The sequence below is a fragment of the Sus scrofa genome, chromosome X (genome assembly GCF_000003025.6).
Source record: "Sus scrofa isolate TJ Tabasco breed Duroc chromosome X, Sscrofa11.1, whole genome shotgun sequence".
NCBI classification, from domain to species: domain Eukaryota; kingdom Metazoa; phylum Chordata; class Mammalia; order Artiodactyla; family Suidae; genus Sus; species Sus scrofa.
In genome coordinates this window covers 17,634,002-17,652,696 of record NC_010461.5, presented here as the reverse complement: position 1 = coordinate 17,652,696, position 18,695 = coordinate 17,634,002, and the positions used below count along the sequence as shown (strand labels likewise).

Here is an 18,695-nt window from a genome sequence, read left to right as displayed (position 1 = left end):
CGGTGTTTCTAAATAAAAAGCTCTTTACTTGATTCTAGGGTGAAACCAAACTTGAGAAACAAAAAGTATTATAAACCGTGTCAAAGAACCTGGATCTATATGCTGGCCAATGAACTCACTGATTATGCTACTGTTCCTCTCTGAAATTCCATGTACTCATTTACAAAACTAAGATAATGACATTTGGTTTACCTACTTCACCTGATTATTGTGAGAAACAAATCTGAGAACACATTCTAAAAGCATTTTGCTAACCTCAAAATAGTAATGAGATTACTGCTTGCCTATGATACTTTATATAACACTTTTTTCTCGCTAATAATTTTTAAATGTCATAAGGAATAGGGTTTATCCAGATGATACACTTTGAGGGAGGGGTTACAAAGGCAAACAGAAGATCCAAGGGTAGAATACATTTCAATTTCAAAAAGCAGTTCAGAATCCTTGTTGGGAACTCAGGGCATCTGTGTAGATAGTTTAAATGGAAAGAAACAGGAAGCCTAGTGGGATATTTAGTGGGGAGAGAAGGACTGACAGACATTAAAAAGGAAATTAATAGTTATGGTATTAAAATCTGCTGAATAGTGTTAGGGTAGACATTTTTTTAAAAAAGGCACTGAAAACTTTGTGGATAGCACCTAAATAAGAGCAAGATACACAATAAAATATTTATAGAACCAGAACCAATGAAAGCACCTAATCAGACCTTTCGATTTTTCTCTTTAGGTACTTGGATGACTCCCACTATGGCATCACATAGTCCAATAACATCATGTTCTATGTTCTTTTATGGCTCATATTTCTAAATTTGCTATCAGGTCAAAATAGGAACATTTATTTATTTATTTAATGGCTGCACCTTGTGGCATATAGAAGCTCCTGGGCCACGGATTGAATCCAAGCTGCAGCTGCAACCTACACCTCAGCTGCAGCAACACCAGATCCTTTAACCCACTGCACCGGACTGTGGATCAAACACATGCCTCAGCAGCAACCCAAACCACTGCAGTTGGATTCTCAACCTAGTGTACCACAGTAGGAACTTCCAAAATTGGAACTTTCAAAATTTTAAGCTACTCAGAAACACACACATAGATTTATTTGGGGAGGGTGGGATGGAGGTTGGACAGTAATAGGAACCTTTTCTAGCTCTAAAACAAGTCCTCTCCAAGCCTCTGATCCTCCATAAGAATTCCTTTCCAGCACCATCCCAATTCACCAGCTCATTATCAGTCTCACAAGGAGACTGGTGCTATCACTACTGTCTCCCCCAGCTCATCTCCGAGGTTGTAAGCATTAAAAGGAGAAGAAACAGGAAGAAGCAGCCTTAAAATTCTAAGGACTAATTTTGTATTTGTAATAATTATGCTAAACCTGGGTTTTATCAACGGTGCAAAAAACCGTATTTTCTGTTTACCTCGCTCTCAGGCTTTCATCAACATCAGAATGAGTTATAGCAGCTACATTTAAAATCCTGTAACCCTTTTTTAGGTCAGATTTTAAGGGGAAAATGAATCCTCTCATTCTTTCAAAAGATGATTATTTGCCAGGCACTGGAGACACGAAGGTGCAAAAGGTAGACAACCTGCCTTCACTAAGTCTCCCACAGCAAATTTTTTCTTAAATAGAATAGGATTACTTTCAGCTTGATTCCTTAAAAAGAATAATTACAGTACATTACAAATGGGAGCATATCAGGGATTCTCTTTAAAAAAAAATTACCATCTACACGGGTTAAGAATTACATACCTTTTCTACATCCTGTGCTTATATATAATATAGCGATAATGGTAAAAGTTCTATCTTCTTGGGGTCTTTGTGAGAAAATTTTAAAAGCCTCTCGAAAGGTGAACTGCATAATAAGACAGTATGATAAAATACAGTAATTCAGGGAGTTCTCATCGTGGCTCAGCAGTAACAGACTCAACTAGTACCCACAAGGACACAGCTTCGATCCCTGGCCTCGTTCAGAGCGTTGAGGATCCGGAGTTGCCATGAGCTGTGGTGCAGGTCGAAGACGAGGCTTGGATCCCACGTTGCTGTGGCCGGCAGCTGCAGCTCTGATTTCGACCCCTAGCCTGGGAACCTCCATATGCCACAGGTGCAGCCCTAAAAAGAAAAGAAAAAAAAATTCAGAAAGTACGAAGACAATGCAAGTACATTACGTAAACAAGCAATTATGAGAACAGGATGTGGTACATTTGTAAATATGAGCAGTGTATACTGTATAACCCAGCAATTATCCTCCTATATATATATATATATATATAAATATACTTAAATGGAGGTATATATCCAAATGTACATGGTCAGGAGAAGGGATAAATATACTGAAGTATACACATACAATTAAGTATTATATGAAGTGAAACTGAATGAGTTATAGTGACTAAACAAAACAGGAATGAATTCAGAAATACATCAAGTGAAAAAAGTAATATGCAGAGTGATACTATTTTTACAAAGCTCAAAGACAAGCATAACTGAGATGTTTAGAAAATATAGGAAACTATTTTTTTTAAAAAATGAAATAATAAACACCTTGAGAAGAGATACAGTAATAAAATGGAGAAGCGCAATAACTAAAACTATATTGCTAATGTTCTAGTTATTAAATTAAATGGCCAATTTCTGAGTATTTGATTTTTATACATCATAACGTATATATGACATACTTTCTTTTCTATATATATTACATAAAATTAAAAATGTAATAGTGAGAAAACAGATGTGTGAGAAATAGTATCCTGCCATTTTCTATCTCAAAGAATTTGATTAGTATACCACACAACAAATGTCTAGCTGTTTTTAATGCTAGTGATACTCTACATCTTTAAAAGCGTTTTCATGAGATGCTCAGATAACATGCAATATGATCCAGGTTTGTAAAATAAACCTATAAAAACAATCTATTTCATTTTCCTATAATATACAGTAAGTTTTAAAGCTTTATTCACAAGTCAGGCAAGTATCTCAAAGCTGGAAGAATAAATAAAAAATTATTATGTCTGGATAGTCTAAATAGTGCCTTCCTAAAGTCTTAGCATGTGATCATTTCATCTCTCTTATCTACCTTTCACTCTGAGCCTTCAAAAAATTTGCAGCTACTAACAATCATTTTTTTACATCAAGTATGAGGATTTCTCTTTCTCTCTGTATATTTATAACTATTCTGATGATAATGCTATATTCTAGGCCTTCGGTGGGATAAAGCATAAATATACAATATAATCTCAGCTTTGTAAATAATATATATATATATTTTAGTTTCAAATTTATCTTCAGAAAAAGTCTTCAAGCTATCTGGGTACTATGTCTAATAGTTCTATATCTAACCTGTGATTCACTATATTAGGATTATAAAATAAAAGTTTCAAAAGATAATGGTTTTGCTTCATCATCAACTAAAACAGCTGAAGAAAACTTAAAGGATTAAGTATAATTATTTTGAACCAAATATATTGTTCAAATATAAAACAAAAAACAATCACCCTTCATACTGCTTTCAACAGGTATGCTAAGTAATATAACAATTATTTAAAAATTACATATAAAGTTTGTCCTGGTTTTAGTCTGAAATGCCCCAGTTTCAATCCCAAGAGCCCAAGTCCAATTTTCAGGTCACCTAGAGTGTCCGATTTAGGAAGGCTTAAACACTAGCCCTGAAAATATAGCAAAACTAATACTTAAGTTGTGTTTGAGATGAATGATAAAACTATCCTGGATAAGCTTTATATGGTTTAGTATTTACTATATGAACCCTAGAATATATAGCCTGACTACTCCAGTATAATTTATATCCCCAATTTAGAACTTCACATGTATTTCACTACTACTTAAATCCTAATATTTCTTTTAAAACACATATTCTGTATGACTGTTATACACTAGGCTTTTTTACCTTTACATGTTCTGAGTTTTCCATTTTCAATTCTAGTTTACTAGAATATACAGATAGGGATGGCAAGTTCACAGGTGATCAAAATTAACTTCTCTGTTCCATTTGAACATGGATGTCTGAAAATATCATCCAGAAAAGGAAGTACACTTATCAATTTGCATTAAATTCTAAAACACATCCTAAACTAAAGCAAAATCCTTTTTTTTAAAAAAAATTACTCATTCTAATAATCTATATGGGAAAAGAATCTGAAAAAGAATGGATATATGTATATGTAAAAGTGAATCACTTTGCTGTATACCTGAAACTGACACAACATTGTAAATCAACTATACTCCAATGTAAAAAAAAAATTAAATTAAAAAAAAATCACTCATTCTATAAATAGGTCTTTGTTCACTGCTGCTCATTACCAAAAGTAAGCAGACAATCATTCCTTTAAGTTCTGTGTGGAACAACAAACTAAATTTAGAGTTTACAAAGGACCTTTTGCTATATAAGGAATCTAAAATTGCCATTTATTAAGCTCCCACTAAATGCAAAATCATGAACTAGATAAATTTCCAATATTCACAGCAACTCATCTACAATAATCCAACAAGGTGGTGATCCACTTTACAGATGAGTATGAGATAAGAAGTAATTTGTCCAAGTCATACAGTTTGTCAAAAAGCAGAGTCATAATGAATTCAGATCTACTTTTATGTCAAAGCTCACTGCACTATTCCACCACAAAATGTAAGAGTAATTGATACAAAATGTCAACTAGGAAGGTAAAGGAGGTACTATGCATATAGATAAAAAGTAATGAAGTAAAATACATAGCTATTGTCAATAAACTTATAGGCCAAATTCCTTTGCATAAATCCTTAATATAACATTAAAAATCACTTTTAAGGCTATTTATTTTTACAAAATTCTATAATCTCTTATTTTAATTTTTTAGTATTTATAAACACATGCCCTACCAAGTTAAACCACAAATATCAATTCAGTTAAGTCCTAGAAAAGCTCTTATTTTCTCTTGGGTATTTACCTTGAGTAAATAAGAACCGGATTAAGATAAAAACAGGTTGAATTAAATTTAAGCAGGAATGTTTTTTAAAAAGGGCTATATATTTAATATATTAACTTATATTTTTATTTTAAAATGCATATTTAGAGGATAACCTATAAATTGCTGACTTTTACTGATTTGTATTTTAAATGCTATAAAGGTAACAAAAGTGATTAGAAAGCATACACACACATAATTTAGAGGAAGTTGCCCTTCAAAAAGAAACATTTCCAATACTGACCTTTGAAGGCTACTTTTTCCATTTTCTTGAACAAAGATTTAGAAAGGAAAAAAAGTACATCTGACAAGGAAATATGGGGAAAAACATCAAAATCAAACAAATGAACTGTCAGAAAGTCAGAATAAAAACTTAAATAAAGACGTTTATTATAGGAAAGACCAAAAGAGTGCCACAGTTTTTGCTGGTGCTTTGGCTAGGATGACTGTAACTACTCTTCTTTACAGTTTTGTAATTTTTTTAAATTAATGAGTATTATTATTTTATAAACTTTCTTAAAGGACAAAAGACCTAGTATGAAGTATGCAGTAAATTTTTTTAAATTACGGCACGATACTAAATGAAAAAGGCCATATATTTTTATGTGTATGTATATGAAAACAGGCAAGATGGCAAATGAAACAGGTAAAATGATAACGGGGCTTTCTTCGAGTGGAAATATTACAAGCAACGTTTTTCCTTTTTTTTCATTACTCTAAATTTTTCTCTAAAGCAGATTACTTTTATAATTTGAAAAACATAGAAAATAATTAGAGTATTAAGTGTCCTACATACAAACCTTTACACTGATGGCATTCAATATCAACGGAATGAATACAAGCTCAGACCACAAAAGCTCTCTTTCAACATCTAAATGAACTTTCAGTTCTCAGTAAAGATTCTCTCAGTTAACATTTTTGAACAGTAAGCCGATTTCTTCAAATTTTAGAGGGTGGGGAGAGAAAGTGTTGACTATGCAGTAGGTAAAAATAATATACTTAAAATAGATTGAAGTTTTTCGAAATGCTTCTAGAATTTCTCTTTTCTTCATATTTTTTCTTCTCAAAAGTTTTTTTTTTAATAACAATCTTATTAGGTGAAAGACTATTGATCTTCTTTTCTTCCCCCCCCCTCAATTTTAAGCTAGGAATGGAAAGGGAAGAAGTATATTTCCAACAGTATTCAGAAAACCAGTACTACTATCCAAAGACATACAACAATGAATCTTAAAAGGATGAAAACTGAGGAGGACCATAAGAACACACAAAGCCATTTTAACACATACAATTTAGAAGAGACCATTTCAGGTAAGAGTATATTGCCAGAACTTGGGTTTTAAAAGAAGTTTTTCACTTTACATTTGTCTGTGAATCTACACAAATTATCTCAAAAGAAAAAGGGTACTCAAAAAATAAATTTTAAATAAGCGAAAAAGGGAAGTTTTCACTCTGCATTTAACATTCCAAAATCTGATTTAAAATGTTTCACATGTTGGAGTTCTCTGGTGGCCTAGCAGATTAAGGATCTGGTGTTGTCATTGCAGTGGTTTAAGGTCATTGCTGTAGTGCAGGTTCAATCCCTGGCCTGGCATGGATGTAGCCAAAAAATACATAAATATATAAAATGTTTCACACGTTGAAATTCTTCTTAGTACATAATTCACTGTAGAAAACATGAAATGGAGAAAAAAATCTCTGTACATTTATTATCTAAAACAAAGTTGTTCTAGTTCCCTGTATCAAGTCTTTTTATTTCTCATCCACTTTAATATTACTTTCTTTTGTTTTTCACTTGACATTTGTGAGCCACTTTTAATACATCTAATTTGATCCTCACAATAACAGACAGAATTATTTGTTTATAGATGGAACAAGCAATTACATAGTTTGGCCAAGGTGAAAAGCTCATGAAACAACAGCATTAAGCTTCAAGTCTCCCAGTATGCACTGTCCCTATCTCTGTCCCTTGCCCAGTTCCACCAAAGTTGCACCTTATAAACCAATAATTTTGCGCCCATTTCTGAACTAATGACAATCCAATTAATCATTTTTTTGTGTTTGAAGTGGAAAATTTTGAAATGGCACAGTAGAATAATTTTAGGTTAAGATGATACCCATTAGGGCAGGCATCATGGCAATTATTTCAATGCTGACAAGAAGTGCGTGGGTACCTGTCTCATTTTTCTGTTTCAGTGCTGACAGTGCTCTAAATGAAGCTTCAATTCTTTGTGAGAATTCTTTCCATTTAACATTTTAAAACCAGTTTCCCTTTTTTCTCAAATGTGTTATTATAGCCAATTTTATGTTGGTAAGAGGTGTTGGGGGGTTAAATCTCTCTAAAACACTTCAACTATAACTGTCTAAACCAATCAGAACTGGAGATAAGTAAAGCAGATAGACTAGGATTAAATAAATTCTTCCAAACAGAGCTTGCTAAAAGAAATTTATCTTTCACCTCTAATGTTTGCATTACTTTAAATATAAGTAGCCAATATCAAGAAGCACTTTTCACTTACTCCATAGCACCACCCTTTTGTGTTAAGAAGGGAAAGAAAAGCTATTTATGACAGTTTATTTTTAGATATTGATCATCTCATCTTGCTGCAAAGGGAATAAAAATAATTAGAGTTGAGTGAAAAATAATTTGAAGTACAGCATATTTCAAAGCATAACTATCATCATAACTGTTCAGGTGAGATTTCTTGAAAGCCTGGTAATAAATGCATGCCCTAGATATATTTTTTTAAATCTACACTTTGCTTATTCAAATTGGCCTCTTTTACTGGCAGCTTAAGTTTAATTCTGTCTTCAGGAGTTCTCTTGGGGCTCAGCAGGTTAAGGATCTGGCTTTGTCCCTGAAGCCAGTTGGTCTCTGCTATGGTGTGGGTTCAGTCCCTGGCATGAGAACTTCCATATGTCACAGACATGGCCAAAAAAAAAAATTTGTTTAGATACTGCATACAATTCCAAGTGAATGCAATTATTAGTGTGTATTTAATGGTTAAATAAGACCATTAAATGGACACTGTTTATAAACTATGTCATTTAGCGGTTTTTTTAATAATGATTTTTATTTTTTCCATTATAGCTGGTTTCCAGTGTTCTGTCAATTTTCTGCTGCACAGCAAGGTGACCCAGTCACACATACATGTACACTTTCTTTTTTCTCACATTATCATGTTCCATCACAAGTGACCAGACATAGTTCCCAGTGCTATACAGCAGGATCCCATTGCTTATCCATTCCAAAGACTATAGCTGGTATCTATTAACTCCAAATTCCCAGTCCATCCCACTCCCTCCCCCTCCCTCTTGGCAACCACAAGTCTGTTCTCCATGTCCATGATTTTCTTTTGTGTGGAAAGGTTCATTTGGGCCCTATATTAGATTCCAGATATAAGTGATAGCATATGGTATTTGTCTTTCTCCTTCTGACTTACTTCTTACTTAGTATGAGAGTCTCTAGTTTCATCAATGTTGCTACAAATGGCATTACTTTGTTCTTTTTTATGGCTGAATAGTATTCCATTGTGTATATATACCACATCTTCATATGTCATTTAGTTTTCAATAAGTATTCACCTATGCTGTGCTCTTTCATCAGACTTAAAGTAGTAATTATTCAATGTACATAGCATTTACTTTCTGTTTTTCTGATAACTCAAATTAATTTCAGAAAACTTGAAAAATACAGAAAAGCAGAGTCTAAATAAACTAAAATCACTGATAGTTTCATCATCAAGAAGCAAACACTTGCTTTATTTCATTATTTTAATTATCATTCTCATTCCCGTTGCTCAGATAGTAGCAACAAACCACAGAGCCCAGAAGGATTTGCTATCAAAGATAAGACATCACACAACAGTAAAAAAACAATAGATTATTTTAAGAGGTGATTTATAAACATTAATATAATGCTTATAATTTAAAGTTTCCTCTAGAAAATGTTTTGCTGGCATTAAACATTAGTATTGTGTTTTAGAAGTTTTGTTCAGTTTCATTCTAGCATTGTAAAATGGTTATGAGGATCAATATTCATATTTTAAATAAAGAATAAACTGAAAAGTAAAAAGATGGGTATGTCTAAGGTTCTTCACATGAATAGCAGAGACAGAACTACAGCTTCTACACTGGAGATGAAATAAAAATAAGCAATAATTCAAGCATTTATTTCTAGATTTTCCTGGAGGAGTACAAATAAGGATGTGCTAATAACCAGATGACATAAATGGGGCTCAGGTGAATTTATTTTAACAAGGAAGTAATGAGCATGACATTGTTCCTGTCTTCATGGAGTTTGCAATCTAATGGAAGTCACATAATTATGTTTCACAGCAGAATATAACTGTTATAGATGAGGTGTAAAATGCATGTAAAGTAAGTTTAAGAGCTTTCTCCCTTTTCCCACACAAAAAGAATTATAGCTGATAAGTCAACAAAGGGGACAAAATGGAATCATAATAACACAAAAGTATATAGAATAATGAAAAAAGAACAGATTGGAAACAGAAGACAAACATCAAGGTGGTATATTTAATTCCAACCATATCAATAATTATATTAAATATAAGTGTTCAAAATGGGAAATATAAACAGTTATGAGAAATAGTAAAAGCTTCATAAGCGAGGTAGCACTTCCTAGAGGCCTTAAGAGGATGGGACATAATTTCAACAGGCAGAGATAAAAATGTACATGTGGCATGTTCTGAGGATGCCTTACAACATTAAAGATGAAACTGGAAGATCTATATTACCAACAGTAACTCTTCCACATGAACTAGAGTATAATTAAAATACAAGGGAGTGCTGGAAGATAAAATTGAAAGAAATTATGTTAGAACCATACTTGGAGTCCTTTGAATTCCAAAGAGAGGAACATGTAATCAATTTGGAAACTGGGGGAAAAGTGGTGGAAGTGACAAAATTAGAGCTGGGCTTTGGGATGACTAGTCTGAAAGTGATCAATTTTATACTTATAATAAGTAGATTAAATCAGGATGTATTTTATTAAGAGAAATTTACACCTATTATTTCCTTGAAGGCACAACAGAAAAGACCTAGTTAAAGTAGATGAATTAAGATACCAAGTCAGGTACACGCTGGGATGGTGTAGGCAAGGCAAGAACCAAGAATGCCCAGGTACAGACAAGTTGCAGTTTGGAAGCATCTTAAAGGTAACACGTGGAACAGGACATGTGACAGGGAAATGAGAGTGAGGTAGAAGGAACTGTGACAAATGTTATGAACTACTGAACTGGGTAATGAACTACAGAAATGGGTAATGTTAGAACAAAACGTCCTAAGAAGGGACAAGGCATCCTCTTCAAAACAAAGTGTGTAATGGGTGGAGGGTACAGAAGTCCTTCTATGTCCTCAGTATATTTGGAGTAATTTCAGTAATTCTGTGTTTGGTCAAGATGGAATGTACTGAAAGTTCAATCTTAAAAAGCATATCTCTTTCTTTTCTACCTAATATTTCCTAATCTGTAAACAGATAAACTTAAACCCATTATGCCTTGACGTAAGATTCCTAAAGAGAAGATCGAGTCAAACAGTGCTGCTGTTAAAAGGTCCTGTTGAGAGTATGTACAAGCCTCTGAGGGCAATATCAGAAGGGCATATGTTTTCTATGAAGTAGCTGTCTATGGCTAATGTTCACATATTCTGCAAACAAAATCTGCATCACTTGTTACTTAGATGGTAGGTTCTTAAAATAGCAGAATGGGTGGGTTAGTCATATCTTAACACAACTGCACTTCCACCCCTGCACATGCCTCTACAGGAAATTTTAATTCACTGAAAATCATTTCAGCCTTTCTTTTTTTCTTTTTTTGTCTTTTTGCCATTTCTTGGGCCACTCTGGGCTAGGGGTCAAATCAGAGTTGTAGCCACCGGCCTTCGCCAGAGCCACAGCGACGCAGGATCTGAGCCGCATCTGCAACCTACACCACAGCTCACGGCAATGCCGGATCCTTAACCCACTGAGCAAGGCCAGGGATCAAACCCGCAACCTCATGGTTCCTAGTCGATTTCGTTAACCACTGAGCCACGATGGGAACTCCCACTTCAGCCTTTCTTAATGTAACATCTTGAAGGTTAGAGTGACAAAGATATGCTCTGGAACCTGAGAGTTCTAAACAGAGAAACTCTCCACCTCTTGATGATGGTTGTACAACTATAATAAAATTCACTGAATTATTAAAATAAAAAAAACCCTCTCTACTTCTGACTTCACTCTTACAGATAAAAGTTAAAAGAAAGGTAACTTTTTTTTTCAGGACCATGTTATCTGCTTTTGACATGGGAAAACATTAGGTATGTATAAATTAAGTGAAAACGAGTACATCTGATTCTTCTTCAAGATTTCCAAGAAAATATATCATAGGTGCCATTTAGAATTGCAGGCTCATTTTATAAGGCAACAAAGAATGGGCCAATTACTCAAAAGTTAACCTTAAACTGGCCATCCAGATCCGGATATAAAGAGGACACGAGAAATTCAAAATATCCATTTTCTTTCATAATTATGCTTGGAAATGAAATTATTTGGGGAGGTGACATCAGATATGTTGCCTTTTCATAGAACTAACAATCAGTATGAGTTTCTAATGTAAGCAAAGTTTTCCTATTTAATTCTATGGTATTTCAATAGTCTCGGGTCTCAGGTAGAAAAGAAAACCTTAAGTAATTCATATTATATAGTTATCACAGATCTTGTCAGGTGGCAGATAATAATAATTGTATTATTATGATTGCATATACATTGTTAGTGAGCATATACCCAATATACTATGTATGATTATCATACAAATACTGTGCAATACTACTCTTAAAGCAGGGAGAATTCCTTTCCCTCATAGTACAAGGGAAGAAACTAATAATCTGCTATCCACATTTCAAATCTCTGGTCAACTTCAATGAGTTAAAAAAATAGCTTTAGAAAACACATTTTTGAAGAAATGTCACGGATAATACAGAACCGTAAGAAAAATTACCCATAGATTATATTATTACTTTTACCCCTGTGCTCTAGAACAATGTATGAGAACTAAAATCACCTGGAAAACTAGTAAACACGCAGATTCCTGGGCATTCCACACAGTACATTTAGCGTGTATGCCCAGAATCTGAATTTCTTTTTTCTTTTTCTTTTTTGTCTTTTTGCCATTTCTTGGGCCACTCCCGTGGCATATGGAGGTTCCCAGGCTAGGGGTCGAATCTGAGCTGTAGCTACTAGCCTACACCACAGTCACAGCAACACGGGATCCGAGCCGCGTCTGCAACCTACACCCCAGCCCACAGCAATGCCAGATCCCCAACCCACTGAGCAAGGCCAGGGATCGAACCTGCAACCTCATGGTTCCAGGATTCATTTCTGCTGCGCCACAATGGGAACTCCCTATTTGGCCTTTCATAGGAAACATCTGCTGACACCTGCCCTAAAAAGCCACTCTTCTCCCTATTATTCAGTAGATATCTGTGAAATTCAGAAATAAAATTTACTGATAACAAACATGAAGACATGAAGTAAGACTGTTAGAGTATTTTCAAGCTCATAAAATGTTCATCATCTTCATCCATGTCTGTGACTAACAGCAATGGGTTGCTGACCTTCTTACTGCCATGACAGAATCCTGATGAATGTCTGATGTATTCCACAATTAAAAGTCACAAAGTTACTCTCCTTTCTATATTGAAAAACACCTTAAAACCTGCAGTTTCAGAAAAATGGTGCAAATAAAATCTATACAGCACAACAGAAAATATAGTGAAGCATTTAAATCTGTATTAATAAAATGTCTTATTTGAGAAAATAAAGGAAATATAACAAACTCTTAATTATCCCTGATAGTAAAGGACAGGGAGGAGAAGGATAAATTAAATCATCAATTTCCCAGTAATCTTCTACATCATCACATTTTATTCTCTGCTTTCTCTATTTCTGCATCACTGGATAGGTTAACAAATAATGGCACCCTGAGAAAATAGCAGCAGCAGCAATAGGTTAACATCAGTCTTATAAAGGGCAGTGGCTGCAGGCCTCAGACCTCTCAGATGCGTTTTGTTATTAAACAAATTTTTGCAGGATATGTACTAGTTAATTCACTCCTCTGCCATTTCCCCATATCTTATGCCAGGCTTGATTAAAACACTTATAAATTAGCTGCTGCACTCCTGAATATGTTTGATTTGGAGGTCCTTGGATTAAATAATATTCAAAATAAAAAATCAGGTCATGTAAGTAGATCACTTAAATGATCAAAGTGATAATTAAAGACTATTGTGTATATTTGTTTGTATGTATACCTATACAGATGAAACTATAGTTGTTCCAAAGAAGGGATTAATAGTGTCTTAGAGCAAAAGTCTCAGATTGTTATCCAACTGGACCAATTTAATTTTGTGAAAGGCAATACGGTTTAGTCATACTTACTAAAAGCATAAGATTAATACACTTACAGTGATGTCTCTACAGGTTCAGGTTACTTTTACATCTGCTGATAAATAAAACCCTTTTTATTGAGCTATATGAATAGTTTTCCAATGAATTAAATTGTTTCCTTTTGAAGCCAAAACCAGAATTTTATAAACTCTTGGTAAACAGGACTACTTCTCATTGTTAGAATATGAAATAACTAATAAATTAACAGAAGGAAAGTTTGTCAGCTAATACCTGTTGCACGATTGTTGTTAATTCCAAGCAGAGCTGTATGACATTATTCCTTGTCACTGAATAGTCTGTGACAGCAGCAAATGGCGACCTATAAAAGGGAAAAGGAAAACTGTGATTAGTAGGAACAGCTTTTGAAAGGTCCCCAAATAAATAGCCTAAAATAAGATTTTGAATAATATGAAATGAAGTTCTGAAGTTTACAATGTGATAGACAATATTTGGGACATATTTAAGGAAAAATATGGGAAATGTTAGGAAGAGAATTAAATTCAAGAAACAATGTTTGCTTTTCATCAACTTTCTTTTTTAGTTCTTAATATGTAAAAGTTCTTTGGTACTTCTTACAAGGTCTCTTCACTACATCTAAAATAAAACAACAAAAAAGGAGTACTTTAGGCAAAGACATTTTAATTTACTTTCAAATGAAGCTGAGAGTCTGAGTCCAGCATCTTCTTGAAATAGTATCAATTAAGAGCCAGTCATAATGACAGCTATCACTTAACTGAGGACTTACTATGTGCCAGTTATTGTTCTAAATGCTTTACATGTACCAAGTAATTTTTATAACTCTTGTAAGCCTGGCACTATTATTATTCTCATTTTACACATGAGAAACCTGAGGTAGAGAAAGGTTAAGTGAAAACTAGTAAGTGGTGGAGCTAGTGTTCAAACCCACAAATGTGACTCCAGAGCCTACCTCTCACAGAATGAAACACTAATATACTACTTCTATAAACTTAGGTAGGTTTTTACTTACACCAAACCAATTTATAAGACATGATTATATAAAGCTGCTTCCTGGTTATAAACTGAATTTGTTTCACTTCTGGAAGACTCTACAACTCAAGCATTTCCCAATCTCACAGGAGTCCATATGAGAAAGGCCCTTTATTGGCTACATTTTAAAAAACATTTTTTGGAGTTCGTGGTTAACGAATCCGACTAGGAAACATGAGGTTGCGGGTTCAGTCCCTGCCCTTGCTCAGTGGGTTAAGGATCCGGCGTTGCCGTGAGCTGTGGTGCAGGTTGCAGACGCGGCTCGGATCCTTCATTGCTGTGGCTCTGGCGTGGGCTGGTGGCTGCAGCTCTGATTCAACCACTAGCCTGGGAACCTCCATATGCTGTGGGAGCGGCCCAAGAAATAGCAAAAAAAAAGACAAAAAAAAAAAAAGTTTTTCACTTTTGTATTTTGGCCAAATAGCTCTGTAGCAGCATATCAGATTTGATTTACATTTCCCCAAAGCTGTATGTATTTTCTCTATTAAATGATATCTATATCTAATAGTTATCTATATTTCTCTAACAATGTTCTAACTGGTGCTGCTGAATATCTTTATGTGCATATTTGCTATCCGTTTATACTCTTTAGTAAAATGTCTGCTCAAGACCTTAGTCCATTCTTTTTTAGATTTTTGGTATCACTATTGAGTTTAAGAGAGTTCTTAATATTTTTCTTACACAAGTCATTTGTTAAATAGGTAACTTGTAAAATTTCTTCTTGGTCTATGGCTTATCTTTCCATCCTGATCTCTAGCAGGTTAAAAGTTTTTTTACTTGAATGAGGTCAAATTTATTGCTAATTTGTTTTCTGGAGTGTATGTTTAGTGTTATATCTAAGAAACCTGACTCTAAGTCATATTTTCTTCTAAAAGTTTTATATTTTAGGGAGTTCCCACTGTGGCTCAACAGGTTACGAACCCAACTACTATCCCTGAGGATGCAGGTTCAATCCCTGGCCTCGATCAGTGGGTTAAGGATCCAGCTTTGCTGTGAGCTGGGGTGTAGGTCACAGATGCAGCTCGGATCCCGTGTTGCTGTGGCTGTAGCATAGGCTGCCAGCTGCAGCTCCGATTGGACCCCCAACCTGGGAACTTCCGTATGCCACAGGTGCAGCCCTAAAAAAGTAAAAAAATATATATATTTTATATTTAGATCTGTGATCCATGTTTATAAGTCAGTTTTTGTATAAGGTGTGAGGTTTGAGTTGACGTTCACTTTTTTCTCTATGCCTATCTAAGTGTTCCAACACCCTTTGTTGAAAAACTATCCATTGTCCATTGAATGTTAAAAATCACCTAACCATATGCATAAAGTTCTGGGCTCTCTGTGTGTATCCTGCCACCAATACCAGCTTTGATTACTGAAGTTATGTAAGGTTTAAAATAGCATTTAAAAACTTCAAAATTGGAGTTCCCGTCGTGGCTCAGTGGTAACAAACTCAACTAGTATCCATGAGGATGTGGGTTTGATCCCTGGCCTCACTCAGTGGGTTAAGGATCTGGCATTGCCATGAGCTGTGGTGTAGGTTGCAGACCTGGCTGGGATCCCACACTGCTGTAGCTGTAGCATAAGTCGGAAGCTGCAGCTTTGATTTGACCCCTAGCCTGGGAACTTCCATGTGCCACAGGTAGTGTGGCCCTAAGAAGACACAAAACAAAATAAAACAAAAAAAGACAACTTCAAGATTGATGAAGAATTCTGGTTCCTTTTCTTTTTAATACATATTTTAGAATCATATTGTCTGTGGCTATAGAAAAAAATCCTGCTGCTATTTTTATATGAATTTCATTAATATAAAGAAGATTTGAGGAGAAAGGACATCTTAACTAAGTTGAGTTTTCCAATTCACAAGCACAGTATGTCTCTCCAGTTATTTAGGTCTTTTTTGATTTCATAAATCAGTGCTTTATAGTTTTCACATACAAATCCTGAGGACATTTTGCTAAATTTATATTTAGGTATCTCAATTAATTCTGCAACAAATGTAAATTGTACCATGTTTTTACTTTTATTAGTTTCCAGTTGTACATTGCTAATATATAGGAATGCGATTAATTTTTCTATGTGGACTTAGTATTATACAACCTTGCTAAATTCACTCACTAGTTCAAACAGATGTTTTGTAGATATCTTGGAACATTCTACACACAGACATACCTCTGCAAATAGGAAAATTTTATTTTTTCCTTTCTAATTCCTATGCCTTTTATTTCCTTTTCTTGCCTAGCTTACAGGATATGACTTCTAATATATTACTGAAGGGAGGGATGAGAGAGGATAGCCTTGCCTCATTTCCAACCTTAGGAGGAAAGCATTCAGTCTTCCACGATAAAATACAAGGTCAGCCGTTGCCTTTTATATATGCTTTAAATCAGGCTGAGGTATTACCATTACTTCTAGTTAGCTTTGTATTTTTTTTTTTTTTTTGAATTTTCTAGGGTCGCACCCGCGGCACGTGGAGATTCCCAGGCTAGGGATCCAATTGGCGCTGAGGCCACAGGCCTTGGCCAGAGCCACAGCAACGCAGGATCCAAGCCGCATCTGCGACCTACACCACAGCTCACGGCAATAACAGATCCTTAACCCACTTATTTCTACTTTGCTAAATATTTTTCTCATGAATGAGTATAGGAATCTATCAAATTACTGATATGATTACATGATTTGTATTCTATAGCACATTAACATGGTAGATTATACTGATTTATTTTCAAGTATTGAAGCAGCCTTGCTTACCCGTAATGAAACCCATTTGGTCAGAGTGCACTATTCTATTTAAGTATGATTGGACTTGGAGTGTCAATATTTTGTGGAGGATATTAACATACAAGTTTAAGGTATATTACTAGTCTGTTTTTGTTTTTGTACTTTCCTGGGTTTTAGAATCAGGATAATGATTTTGTAATAAATTGAGAAGGGAAGGCTTACCTCCATGTCTATTTTCTGGAACACAGGGTGTGGAATTCATGTTATTTTTTTTTTTTTAAACATAGAATTCACTAGTGAACTCATCTAATAAGCCTAGGCCTTTTTTTTCCCTACCCCAAAGAGTTTCTAAGTACAGTTCAATTTCTTTAATAGTTACTGATTATTCAGAGAATCGATTTCATCTTAGATAAGTTTTGGTTGTTTGTGTTTTTGAAGGAACTGGCCATTTCATCTAATCTGTCAAATGTATGTATAAAGTTATTTGTAGTATTTATTACCCTTTTAATTGTCCCCTCAACATGTTTCACTGATTTCTGTTCTTGATATTGGTCCCTTCTGTTTGCTTTGGGCTTATTTTACTCTTATTTTCTACTTTCTTTTTTAAGTTTACTTTTTTTTTTTTTTTTAAAGAATACTTAACATGAGAACTACCCTCTTCATAAAATTTTAACTGTAAAAGACAGTACTGTTAACTACAGGTACAATGTTCTACAGCAGATCTCCAGAATTTTTCCATCTTGCATAACTGAAACTTTATGCCCATGTTTTTTAGTAATTACTTTTCTATCTTCTTAAGAATTTAAATAATTGATTTGAGATCTTTATTTTTTTCTGATATAAGCATTCAGTGCTACAAATTTCTCTGATTTCAGCACTGCTTTAGCAGCATGCCAAAAAAACTATGACTTGTTCTAATTTTCATTATGTTCAATGTATTTCTTTTTATTTCCCTTGAGATTTCCTCTTTTATCCATGGATTACTTACAAGTGTGTGGTGTGATTTCTAGTTTTACTCCATTAGGATTAAAGAACACATTCTAACTGATTTAAATTAGTTTAAATGTGTTAAAGTTTGTTTTAGGATAGAGATAGGGTGCATCTGCATAACTGTTTCAAGGGCACTTGAAAAGAATTTGCATTCTACTGTAGTTGAATGAAATGTTCTAAAAGTGTCAATTAGATCTTGTTATTTTTTGTTGTTCAGCTCTTCTAATCCTTACTGACTTTGTTTTGAGAAAGATGAAGTATCCAACTGTAGTTGTGGATTTGTCTATTTCTTCTTTTGTCAGCTTTTGCTTCACGTACTTTGAAATTGTTTTTTGGTATATACATCTTAGCAGTTTCTGTTTCTTCTTTTTTGAATTGTCTATTTATATGTTTATCTGTTGCATTTTGGTGCTTTTTAAATTTAAATGTAATAGTCACATACACATTAACTCTCTGCTTCTCCCAACTGTTAGTTGCAAATATTTTCCCCAGTTTGTCATCTGTCTTACAGTTAGTCACTTTTTACAATTGTATGTAGTCAAAGCCAAAAAGCATATTTCTTGGCATTTTATTCTCTATTTTTAAACACT

The 18,695-nt window shown here is 34.2% G+C and overlaps 1 protein-coding gene across 12 annotated transcripts in view; it reads right to left on the bottom strand.

The window, feature by feature from the left end:
* CNKSR2 (connector enhancer of kinase suppressor of Ras 2) overlaps nt 1-18,695 on the bottom strand; it is a 276,921-nt gene that overhangs the window by 185,338 nt on the left and 72,888 nt on the right. For all 12 annotated transcript variants that reach the window (XM_021080290.1, XM_021080286.1, XM_021080289.1 and 9 more), the window contains exon 4: nt 13,630-13,717. In XM_021080290.1, the coding sequence (XP_020935949.1) occupies nt 13,630-13,717 (88 nt within the window). The remainder of the gene's footprint in view (nt 1-13,629; nt 13,718-18,695) is intronic.